Source organism: Anolis sagrei, chromosome 2 (assembly GCF_037176765.1).
Source record: "Anolis sagrei isolate rAnoSag1 chromosome 2, rAnoSag1.mat, whole genome shotgun sequence".
In the NCBI taxonomy this organism is placed as follows: domain Eukaryota; kingdom Metazoa; phylum Chordata; class Lepidosauria; order Squamata; family Dactyloidae; genus Anolis; species Anolis sagrei.
In genome coordinates, this window is record NC_090022.1 from 282327714 (window position 1) to 282340876 (window position 13163).

Consider the following 13163-nt stretch of genomic DNA (forward strand, 5'->3'; position numbering starts at 1 on the left):
GGGTCTTACTACCGATTCCAAATGCATCTGGGTATCGAGTAGACCTACCAGCTGAGGCTTGAAGATATTTCAGCTGGAGTTCAGTGGATGTGTAATGCTGTTCTTCCTCCGAGAATTCTTTGAAACTTCAGGGCTGTTTTTCTTCCGATTGCTGTGAGGCTGAGAGGCTGTGAGCTCTCAGCCAGAGCCTTGGGACCTTTTCCCTGGAATGTCTCTTTCTGTTTCCCCCGGATGTTTTTGAGAAAAGAAGCTTTTCTACGGGATGAGCTGGTCTACGTCCTATAGTTTAGCTTCCTTATGTGAGACTGACGAAAAATGGCTCCTTTCCCTCCCAGAGCCCTGAACAAGGGGCGGAACCAAAGTTTAATTATGATGGACAGGAGGCCTGCCCTATGACTGCAAACAGATAACAGAAAGAAAACAAAGTTGGAGCTCCTGGTACAGCTGTATCAGGACAGGAGCAACTTAAGGAGCTGGGTATGTTTACTCTGGAGCAGAAAAGGTTAAGAGGGGACATGAAATTATGTTTAAATATTTGAAAAGATATTACATGGGAGTGAGAGCAAGGTTGTTTTCTACAACTCCAGACACTAAGACACAGAACAGCAGAGTCAAACTACATGAAATTAGATTTCATCTGAATACATTTCTTCCTAACAGTAAGAGCTGATTGACAGTGGGATACTCTGCCTTGAAGTGTGGTGGACTCTTCTTCTCTGGAGGTTTTTAAACAGAGGTTGTATGTCCATCTGTCGGGATTTATTTGTGTGTTCCTGCATGACTGAATGGACTGGATGGCCCTTGTGGTCTCTTCCATTATTGCAGCTAGCAAAGGTAAAGGTTTCCCCTTGAGTCTAATCATGTCTAACTCTGGGTGGTGGTGCTCATATCCATTTCTAAGCTGAAGAGCAAGCTGGTATTGTCCATAGATGTCTCCTAAGTCATGTGGCTGGCATGACTACTTGGAGTGCCATTACTTTCCCGTTCGAGTGGTACCTATTGATCTACTTACATTTGCATGTTTTTAACTGTTAGATTGGCAGAAACTGGGGCTAACAGTGGGAGCTCATTCCGCTCCCTGGATTCAAACCGCCGACCTTTCGGTCAGCAAGTTCAGCAGCTCAGCCGTTTAATCTGCTACACCACTGGTGGCTCTGTTATTGCAGCTATTCATTTATAAAAATAATTTAAGCATTTCATATTGATTGATATGTAACATTTAAGCTATGTAACTTTTATCATTCACAGGTGCACAGAGGAACAAGCTGGAGTTTATCAAATCGTGGCTAGGAACTGTTTTGGAATGGCTCAGTCTTCAGCATTTCTAAAAGTGATTCCTGGCAACAAATTTGAACAGTATCCAACATTATGCCAAAGTCCTACAGCAGATGCAGAAACTTGCAAAACAAATGAAGAGACTGTATATCATCAGGAAAACTCAAGCGAATATGTGCAGGATAAAGAAGAACCGACAGAAGAAAGCAATTCAGTCCCCAAATGTTTTCTTTCTTTAGAATTGGCAGAACCTCCTGCACCAGAATCCTGTGATTTATATGCAATCCCAGAGCTAGAAACAATAGCAGAAACAATTGTGGATTGTGAAAATCAGCACATAAATATTCCCTGTCCAGAAAACAAAGTAGAACCCCCAAATGTACCAAGTCTAAAGAAAAATGATTACAGCATTTTGGGCATGCTCCAAACCATATCTGATCTCTTTATTTATGATGAAATAGCTATGGACATTACTGAAGGCGAGGCAAATGAATTCAGCAGCTCACAAACAGATGCCAAACTAGCAAGTCAAATAAGTGATCACACAGACAGCTGTTGCTTTAATGCTGAAGTCTTAGCTGCTTGTCAGACAACCGAATATGCCAAGACACATGAAAAGGGTAGCTTGAATGAATGTTTGGAAAAAGGCGCACTGTCTGGGAATTGCACAAGTGCTCTCCTGGAAAACCAGACTTACTTTTTAGAAAATCCCACCACAAATGTTGTCAACGATATTGAGCTTCACTCAGGCGGAAGCTTTAGTACAGCAGATGAAGATGAGGATGATCACCTTGAATACTTTGAATGTCCCGAGGTGATGACAGAGGAGGCATGCCAGAACTGGGATGAGAAGCTGAAATTCCTCTTGGAAAGTGAGGAGGAGGAATATGACTTCATTCTGGGTAGTGATTGTGATGGGTGTGCTTACTTCCTCGGTGAAATGCCTTGCCTGTTTCAAGTGTCAGATAACACTGTGCCTATGGATGCCACCATTGGCTTCTGTGGTCATCAGTCAAAATCCAAAGAAGTAGCTGTCAAGTCTGGGAGCGACCCCACCGCATACAGTGCATCAACCTTTCAAGCAGGAATGACTCTCACTGTTGGGCAACAGCAAAGTAAAACTTCCACCATGAAGGACAAAGAGAAGTACAAGCCGCCTGTGGCTTCCATGGCAATTGAAAACGATTATCCCAGAGCAGAAGAAGAAAACCGTAGCAAGAATCACTCAACATTGGACGTTTCTATGATTTGTTCCCAAGGAAGCGAAAATGGGATTTTGGGGAGGAAAAGCTCTACTTGTGACTTGGGCGATTCTGAGTCTTCAGCTTCAGCAGGCAAGAAAAATACAGATGGAGGCGTCTCTCGGAAAAACGTGCGACAGTTAACAAAATTCAGAAAGAAAGCGACTGAAGGAAAACCCAATGTCAATGTGGCAAGTTTGACAAAAACTTCAAAAGACGCTTCACATGTGTTTCATCCCCAAGAGCTGCACGCTTCTGCAATTCGCACAGTTCAAATGGGAAGAAGTTACTTGGACTCAGCTACAGAAATTCACAGACCAGGAAAAAACGTTTCAACCCAAAGGAAACAGGATATTGCAAATACTTCAAATGAGATTGGTTTGCTTCATGGGAAAGGAAGAGATAAAAGTGGTCCATGCAAAGGCAAATGGATTCGATGCCTATCGGAAGGAAACCAAATGCCAAGTGAAAATGCCACACTTATGGTAAGATCTTTTTTTAAAAAGAACTTTATTTTGCATATTTGTGACTTAATTTTCTTTATCCCTGTTTCCTTTAAAAAAATGTGGACCCTGAAAGATTTTACCATTCCGGCCTTTGTGATTGACAGTTACTGCTGTTAAGGATATCTGGGCCTTAAGAAAGGCCCAGATAAAGCATAAGCCACTCTAATTATAGAGAGGGGGCAGGTGGGGGGAGGTCTTGATAAAAGTAAGTAGCACTAATGGGACATGTAGACAGCTGGAAAAGGAAACCTGATATCAAATCTGTTCTGTGCGTCTTACTCAGTCTCTCTGTCTCTTTCCGACACTAGCCAAAGTTTCCCAACTCTGTGTGGAATAAATGGACAGGTGGAACTCAAAAGAATGCTGAGATTAAAAGGCAATTTAGGAATGGAAGTTGGTTGCGATCTGCTTCTTTTGCTAAGTGCTCCACTAATCTCCTACTTAAATCTGCAAAAAAGCATAGTTATTCTATATATATTAACCTTTTACATACAGTGAGCCCTTTGTAGCCACTGGGGTTTAGTTCAAACATCCCATGCGAATACCCAGATTTGTGGATGCTCAAGTCCCATTATTTACAGTGGTGTAGTAAAATATCACCCATTATCTAAAATGGTAAGGTTTGTCTTTAGGAATTTAAATATATGGTTGAATCTGTGGATGCAGAATCTGTGTATATAGAGGGCTAACTATGTTTCCTAGTGACTTTAATGGAGCTCTGAATGGAGCTCAAGTCTGTGTCTCTGTCCTTCAACTTTAGCCAATATGACCAATCAACAAGGAGAGTGGGAAATGGAGGCACATAGGTTCCCAGATGTTTTTGGCCTACAACTCCCAGAAATCCCAACCAGTTTACCAGCTGTTAGGATTTCTGGGAGTTGAAGGCCAAAAACATCTGGGGACCCCAGGTTGAGAACCACTGTCCTAGATGCAAAGGTGCAATTTGTGAGTGATCTATAACAAATATTTTGTTCTATTTCTCATAATGTATTCACCCCATCTACAGTATTCCTCCGCATTCTGAACTATCACAGGGGCATATAGTTCCCACCAATAATAATAATAATAGTATCAGTCAGCTGCAAAAGACCACCCTACTAGGATCTGCACGCATTATTCTCTGATACATCACACAGTCCTACGCAGTTGGGAAGTGTCCGATGTGTGATCCAATACAACAGCCAGCCGAGTGACCTTGTTTGCTGTGTACTAATCTTTTTGTGTTTCTAATAATAATAATAATAATAATAATAATAATAATAATAATAATAATAATAGCTTTATTTATACCCCACCATCATCTCCCAAAAGGATCTGGGGCAGCTTACAGAAGCACATACAAGTGCCATAATGCATAAAAATACTAAACAATTGCAAAAGTCTGAAATGTAGGTCTAAAAAAGGGGAAAATATAGCTGCAGCAAACTGGTAATATATAAAAATTTCACAATTCCTGACAAATAAATTATTGTTAAAAAATTACCATGTAATAATCATCCAAGAGGATTACTGGAGAGAAAAGGAGCATTGATGCTTCTTTGGAGACCGCCCACAGAAACACCCACTCTTTACCACTAAAGTGATCAAGCGAATCTGACAGATCCCATCACACGTTAAATTAAGCACCTTCAGCTGTTTTTGTGCAATGTGGGAGCTCTTAAGACGATCATTCCCTGACTCCATAATCCTCCATTTGAAACAGTTTACAGACTGAGTCCCATGGGCAACCACCAGAAGTTGCTTTGCGTTGTATGATGGTCTCCATCTGCAAACTGTTTTTAAAGTGTGTAGACCCTGTATCTGATGAGGTCCTATGATTCCAGTCCTCATATTTTCCCTTTTTGCCTTCAGTTAGCATTGAGAAGATAGTGAAGAAGGGCTGCAGAAACACAGGCATTTAGTGTGGGGTCGCAACAATGGTTATTTATTTTATTTTATTTATTTCTTGCATTTATTAACCGCCGCTCTCAGCCCTAGGGCGACTCGTGGCGGTGTACAGTACATAAAAGACACTTTACAGAGAAATCAGGACAGCAAACTAACATCACTAATACACAACATCTAAATTACATTAAAATAATCCGCTCCGTCATATCGTGGAATCATAATCAATCTCGTAGTCGTAATTCATTCCGGTTGTCATTTCCAGTAACATAGCACTCAGTTGAATGCCTGCTCGAAGAGCCACGTCTTCAGGCCCTTACGAAAGGCCATGAGGGAGGGCGCCTGTCTGATGTCAGCAGGGAGGGAGTTCCACAGCCGGGGGGCCACCACCGAGAAGGCCCTCTCTCTCGTCCCCGCCAGACGTGCCTGTGAGGCAGGCGGGATCGAGAGAAGGGCCTCCCCAGATGATCTCAAGGTCCTCGTGGGCTCATAGGCCGAGATGCGGTCCGCAAGGTATTTTGGGCCGGAACTGTTTAGGGCTTTGTAGGATAACACCAGCACCTTAAATTGGGCCCGGTAGCAAATCGGCAGCCAGTGGAGCTGGAACAACAAGGGCGTTGTATGCTCCCTGCGTCCTGCTCCTGTTAACAACATGGCTGCCGCGCGCTGGACTAGCTGAAGCTTCCGGGCTGTCTTTAAGGGCAGCCCCACGTTACAACAATTTGGCTGCATTAAACAACATACAAAGCAAAAGCTAGAGCTAGACAGATAAGGGATTCTACTCTGGTTGATCTTACTGTAGCTGCATGTGCCTGCCTGCAACAGGTAAGATAAACAGCAGATATGCTCACAATCTCTTGCCAAGCATTTGAAACACAGAGAAATGGGAAAGCCGATAAGTCTGCCTAACCCCCAGTATTGTGTGTGTGTGTGTGTTTTTTTTTAAAAAAAACATACCACTCTGGAAATTATAAGAAAAGTAAAACATAGAAAAGTCATCCCTGGATGCATTTTAAAAGGAAGCTTTTAAAGATTTTCTATTTATTTTGGTAAGGCTCACCTGACCTCCCCCCCCCCCCCCCCCTTAAATTTCACAAGTGTAAGTTGCTAGTTTTACCAAAAGAATTCTGGTGAAATATAGCAAAGTGCTGTTATTTTTTGTGATTCTGAAATCTATTAATATTTTTCCGTGCTTATCCAACCTCTGTGAATTTTCTGTGAAAGAGCTAATACACATTTCCTGATTTATATCTTTGTCACACATGCAAGATTTCTGAGCAAGAAGCACTTACGCCTTTACATATGAGGTAAATGTCGTCTTAAACATACACTGATTCACAGACATAATCAACCATATGAATCAGCACTCAAACATTCAGTTCAGAAATATTGCTGTAACAAGCTAAATTATGGAATTATTTCAACAGATGCATATAATGCTGCAGAGGAATGAGTCACTCATGGAGCTGTCTCAAAAGCAAGCCTCAAAACCAAATCCAAACAGAGTTCAAGTAATTGGGTTTGATACGGGTTTGATATTCTTACATTTGAACATCTGGAAAAATTGCTTTGGCATTTCCAGTTAAATAACACATCTTTGTTATCTCACTCATTGGATCAAGAGCCACTCCACAAGCAAGAGAGAGAGAAAGGTTACAGCAATGCTTTTAATCAAGCAGCTAATTTTTCTTAGGGTCGGACTGTTCTTTGCTTGCCTTCTTTAAAGCCAATGCAATACATTTTATTTTATTATCAAACTAGCTTGGGGACCTGGCATTGCTTGGGTTATTTGAAAAAGTCCATTTTAATTGTACAAAATGCATAAGGTTGTGGATTTGATTGTTGCCAAATTTTTCATGACCCCAACATTGAGCTAATTTGGGGTTGAGTCCCACAGCTTAAGAAGCAGTGTGTCTGAGTAATGAACCTACAAAACCACCTTGCCTAATGAGATACTATAGAATTCATGCAGTCATTATAAGTCAACAGGGAACTTGAAGGCATAGGCATATACATATACATAGAGTTAATCTGCTATGACTTTTTTCTCTGCCTATAATAAATAATGACTGAGATTTTTATTCCCTCCACATCGTTTGGAACACTATTACAATAATGACTATAAGAAAATGAAGGAAAAGAAACAACAGGTTCCCAATCTGTGGGCCGTGGTTAATTGGTGGGCCGTGAGATTTAAAATAAGGTCTGCGGCTCTAGATTATTAAATATTGTTTTCTGTGGGTGAGCAGATGACAACTACTGGATGGCATATGTTCTGTATCAGAAATTAACGCTGATGTGGTCTATCCAATTCAATTTTCTGAGTCAGCACCCCAAATAAACAAACCAAATCTAAATTTGGCCAAAACCTGATTCATAACCCTTTTGGTACTAATGTCGGAGAGTGGTCCCTGGTCAAAGTGGTCCCTGGTTAAAAAAATATATTGGGAACCACTGGTGTCACTGTACCACACAGATATAAAGCACATGTATACAATAAGAAATACATGTTGTGGCTTTCTTATCACTTTGCTGTTATCATGTGCCTTAAAGACATTTCTGGCTTATGGCAACCCTAAGGTGACCTATCATAGGGTTTTCTGAGCCTAAGAGTATGTGACATGTTGAACGGAGGTCATCCAGTGGATTTTCATGGCCGAGTAGTGATCTGAACCCATGTCTCCAGTCATAGTCCAGTGCTCAAACCACTTAGTCACACTGGTTCCTTCCACTTCCATCTAATCCTATGTAAAATCAAGAGATAAGGCTACAAGCTCTAAGAGGTTCATAGGAGGATCCCTGTGGAAAACAGAATTCCTTTGAATGCTTAAAAGCACATCAGTTGCAAGCAGATCCTTAAAGTTAATTATGCAAGTCATTGGATAGCACTTCAGGACTTAACATGCTTTGAAATCATAACATATTTGCATTGGAGGGAGAGAAGCTTCTCTATGCTCACTCAGTGCCACCAGTTCAGAGTCATGCTGGTGACAGGACTAACATGACAAAGTGCTATTACTCCAGCTTGCCAAAAGGTCAGCGGTGTAAATGAAGTGCAGATTCAATTGGCTGGTGGACAGGGGTTCCAAGGTACAAGCAGAAGAAAACAACCACATACGTTATTTTAGTGCCTCAGCATTTCCATAAGAGATGCTTTTGGTTGCACTAGAGTAGCCTTGTCTTAGCTGGCTAGGGTTAATGTGAGTTTTAGTCCAACACAGCTGGAAGGCACACACTTGGGAATATTACATCAGAGAAAGCTTCAGAGAAGACGCAACACCAGAACAACTCAATCAGAGCAGTTTTAAATGTCATTCATCATAACTCTCCTAAAGAAAAGAGTTATTTTATACTATTGCTGTTGGCTGTGATGTGAACTTAGCTATCCTTTAGCTTTGCTCCTTCAAGTTCACCTGTTCTTGCTAAGCTGATTTTTCTTATTTTCCCTTTTTTCCAGATAGGTGGGTAGTTTGCTTCTTTCTTAACAAAAATCAAACATTTTTTTAAAAAAGAGGAATATTTGTGTTTGTATTTAATTTGAAAAACTATTGAAACGAGGAGAGGGAAGTAGTTTTGCAGTCATCACAATGGTGAGGTGACCAGAGCTGTGAGAGGTACTTTCAAATGCAGGATTTCTTCTGACTCAGATTCTTGTCATTAGAGCAAATCAGATAGCTAGAAGAAATATCTGATACTATCCACCATCTGATATGTGATAGCATTCACTTGGCACCTTCCAGTGAGAGCTAGGATGGGTCAAAAATGTTGAGTGAAAACGAGGCTTCTTCTACACCAGAGATAGGAAAGTCCAACCCATGAGCTGAATGCAGCTTCAGTCCCATTTTGGTCCCCTCCAAGGTTTTCCCCGATGATCAAACATCTTCTCAATAATCAAACATAGCTGTGATCAGTACAGGGCTCATCTACATGAGCCACTACAGCTGAGCCAAGTCTGGTACATTTTGGGTCTGGACTAGCACAGGATTATGTGAAATTATGTACATTCTGGACTTCAGAACTGCTTCAGTCGTGAAAGTGGAGTCCAGACTGTCTGGCCCCACTGGACACCTGACTTTATCTAGAGCAGTGGTTCTCAACCTGTGGGTCCCCAGCAGGGCCGTAGCCAGAAAAACATTTTGGGGAGGGTTGACAATTTCGGGGGGGGGGGATTGAAAATTTTGGGGGGCGGGTTGAAAATTTTGGGGAGGGTTGAAAATTGGGGGGGGGGGGGGGTTGAAACCTGCTTCCTAGCTCACGCTGAAGCAAAGAGCACAGCAGAAGGCAGAGCAACCTTCAATAGCCTGCAGCTCCACCCCTGTCAACCACCTCCACCAAGTCTGGCCTCCTTAATGAGAGCATTCAACACACACACACACCCAACTTGGTTGCTTCACTACATCGGCTATTGCTGCAAGTAATGACAGTGTGAATAAATTTTCAATATTTGCGTGAGATAGTGCTTACAGTTCTGGAGGTACTCTTAATTTTTTTGCATCTCATAGACTTAGCATGGGGATTTGGTTAACCAGTTAAAATTCATGAGTAAACCAGGTTTTTAAAAAAATCTGAAACATTTCCGGGGGGGGGGGGGTTTGAACCCCTAAAACCACTCCCTCGCTACAGGCCTGGTCCCCAGGTGTTTTGGCTTCAACTCCCAGAAATCCCAGCAAGTTTATCAGCTGATAGGATTTATGGGAGTTGAAGGCCAAAACATCTGGCAATCCACTGATCTAGACTGTTGCTTGTTGCATGACAGCTGTCACAGAGCTCCAGATACACACCTTGCCCCAGGTTGTGTGAGCACATTTTCTGGAGCTTAATGGTTCAGTGCTGCACTGGTAATAGCATAAAATCCACCAGCCTTTCCCTGGGCTGCAGAGTGCAGAAAAAGGGGGTGGTAGTATTGCTCTGTGTGGATACCAGACCAGTTCAAATTAGAACCAGTCCAGATGTCTATACTCACCTTAAATTAAATTGTGAGACTACTCTGGGGTCTTGTCTAGAGCAGTGATTCTCAACCTGGGGGGGGGTCACGAGGGGGTTTCAGAGAGGTCGTTAAAGACCATCAGAAAACACATATTTCTGATGGTCTTTGTAGAGAAGGCTGAAGATCTCTCCACCTGTCTTTCTCTTCCTTTTTGGAAACAGACGTTGAATCTTTCCACCATAAGCCCTCCTCCTCCTGTGATTTACCGGCCTCTCAGCTGTCCTCTAAGCTGGGGAGGGGGGGGGGCTGTTCCTGAGATTGCAAGCTGGGAGGGGAGAGCAGGCCTGCTCTGTGCGTGGCAGCATGGTACGCATGCATGGGTGAGGGAGAGGGTGCGAGGCTGGAGGGAAGCTTGCACCAGTGAATCCCTTCAAGGCAAGGGGAAAGGTGTCAGTGCAACATGGAACTGAGAGTGGACTAGCCGCACCCATCATTGTTTGGGTTCTCAATGCTCTCTGAATGTAGGTGAACTACAACTCCCCTAAATCACTGTCAAGTCCTCTCAAATCCCTCCAGTATTTTCTGTTGGTTATGGGATTTCTGTGTGGTAAGTTTGGCCCAATTCTATCATTGGTGGGGTTCAAGGGGCTCTTTGATTGTAGGTGAACTATAAATTCCAGAAACTACATCCTCCAAATGACAAAATCAACCCCCCCCCCAACTCTACCATTATTCAAATTTGGGTATATCAGGTATCTGGCCAAATTTGGTCCATTGAATAAAATACATCCTGCATATCGGATATTTACATTACGATTCATAACAGTAGCAAAATTACAGTTATGAAGTAACAACAAAAAAAATTATGGCTGGGGGTCATCACAACATGAGGAACTGTATTAAGGGGTCACGGCATTCGGAAGGTTGAAAAACACTCTAGATGGTGTTTTTAAAAGATGTTTGCAGTATAGGAAAGTATGTATATTAGTACAGATAGGAAGGGGACAAGGAGAAGGCATCTTTGGATAATTATATGTGCTAATTTACATTTTTAAGTTACAACATGAAAGTGTCCATAATATATGTGTGTGTGGCAGGGTGGGGGGGGGGGGGGGGGGGAGTAATGCGAGTTAGGCGAAGCATTCCCCGATTTCTTCTAACTGGTTTTGTCACTGTCCAAATTATATTAAAACAGCATTTTCCTTTTAATTGGAATACATTCCCTTTCCACATCCATCTTTTGGCAGGTAACATTCTGTTATGTCCTGCTAAATGCTCTTGGTGTACTCTTGTTTTTGTCCATCGGGTCTATCTTGCTTCCATTATCCTTTTTTTGTAACCAATGCAAAACAGCTAGTTTCACTATGTCAAAGATTCAGATTATTTTAAATTCTGCACTCTTGGCTTTATTGACCACAGTGTAAAATGGGTTAGCTTTAAATGTAAACTGTGAGCAATATTGATTTTTTTTAAAAAACAAAGCTTTGTATTGCAATGATTTCCTTTTAAGCAAACCACGACTAAGCACTGAAGTCCTTGACATGTTTCACCATCCACAACTGAAGTGCACTTCTGACGCAATGTAATGAGTGTCTAATATGTTTGAGAGGGAAGCCATCATACTAGAGAGGACCAAGGATATATTTTTGCCTGGTGCAGAACTCCAAGATCTGCCTCCTACTCATACCATTCAAACTGTGCATAATAAATATCCAAGGCCAATTAAGTTATGTTGATTCATGAGAATGAACGTTCCTCTAGCAGCTCACCCACACCTTTGCAATAAAAATGCAATAACAACACATCAGATACGGTAACTAACTAACGGTAACTAACAATCTGCTGCTTTGTCATGAAGTGGAATTAATGCTGTTTGAACTACTTAATTTGCCATGGTTCAATGCTATGGGATTGTGGGAGTTGTAGTATTACAAGATCTTTAGCCTTCTCTGCTAAAGGGTGCTGGTGCCTCACCAAACTCCAAATCACAAGATTCCATAGCATTGGATTATGGCAGTTAAATTGTTCTCAAATTGCATTAATTCTACAGCATAAATGCACCATCATTTGCTACCTGTGGAAGTTACCTCACTGCTTGGGTTGCCAAATTGGAACTCACAATATCTGCTCTGAACTGGGTTATCAGAGTCCACACTCAAATAATATGGGATTTTTTGCCCTGATATTCTGGGATATAGGGCTGTGTGAAAGGGTCCTAATACTACAGGAGCTCTGTCTCAGATCTGACGTGGCATCCTTTTTCACTATGTAATCCTTTCCACCCATCCTAACCTTCAACTTCCTATATAGTGATGTGCTGGTAGTGATGGTTTGCGTGTAGAAATATACCCCGCAGTACCCTATTCTAGCTTGTGCGTTCTTCCTTGTTAACAATCTTTGGCACCTTAACAATACTTTGGGGTTGCTTGGCCACATACACTTCAGTTTTCATATGTAGGATACACATTCTTTTGAGAGAGAGACTTATTAGTGGTGGCCCACTAGATGTGGGATGGTTACCCTGCAAGTGTATGAGTGGCACTGATTTTGCATTCTTGGTGTGAAAAGCACAGACATATCTATTTGTTTTATAATCTGTTATTACATTTTACTGACACCTCAGGCTGGAAAATGTCTTAAACCAGGCTCAGTACTAATGGGTTAGGGGTGGGAAGAGTGACCACAGTAGAGAGACAGCTTGACATCTACCTCTACCCTCCCTTTCCTTGGAAATTATCTTTCATATATATTAGAACAATGAACTACAAATTAAAAGAAAGTTGTAATTCCAATCTTGCTCCAAAATTAAGTGTAGCAAAAGCAAACCCCTTTGTTCAGGTAGTACCGTTTGAATTTTAAATTGTTTAAACTGATCTGATAGTAAGCCACTTGGAGTTTTTATGATACAGAATATCATAAATATTTTAATATATAAGAAATAAATAGGGCTGTTGTAGGTTTTTTCGGGCTATATGGCCATGTTCTAGAGGCATTCTCTCCTGACGTTTCGCCTGCATCTATGGCAAGCATCCTCAGAGATAGGGAGGTCTGTTGGAACTAGGAAAATGGGTTTATATATCTGTGGAATGACCAGGGTGGGACAAAGGACTTTTGTCTGCTGGAGCTAAGTGTGAATGTTTCAACTGACCACCTTGACTAGCATTTGATATCTTGGCAGTGCCTGGAGCAATCTTTTGTTGAGAGGTGATTAGATGTCCCTGATTGTTTTCCCTCTGCTGTTTTGCTGTTTTAATTTTAGAGTATTTTAATACTGGTAGCCAGATTCTGTTCATCTTCATGGTTTCCTCCTTTCTGTTGAAATTGTCCATT

At 41.7% G+C, this 13163-nt stretch overlaps 1 protein-coding gene across 1 annotated transcript in view; it reads left to right on the forward strand.

Annotated features, from left to right (window-relative positions):
- Window positions 1-1272: 1272 nt before the first annotated feature.
- The window catches only part of ALPK2 (alpha kinase 2), a 63319-nt gene continuing 51428 nt past the window's right edge, over window positions 1273-13163 (forward strand). The window contains exon 1 of the mRNA XM_060759658.2: window positions 1273-3001. Coding sequence (XP_060615641.2) covers window positions 1304-3001 — 1698 coding nt within the window. The 5' untranslated portion in view covers window positions 1273-1303. The remainder of the gene's footprint in view (window positions 3002-13163) is intronic.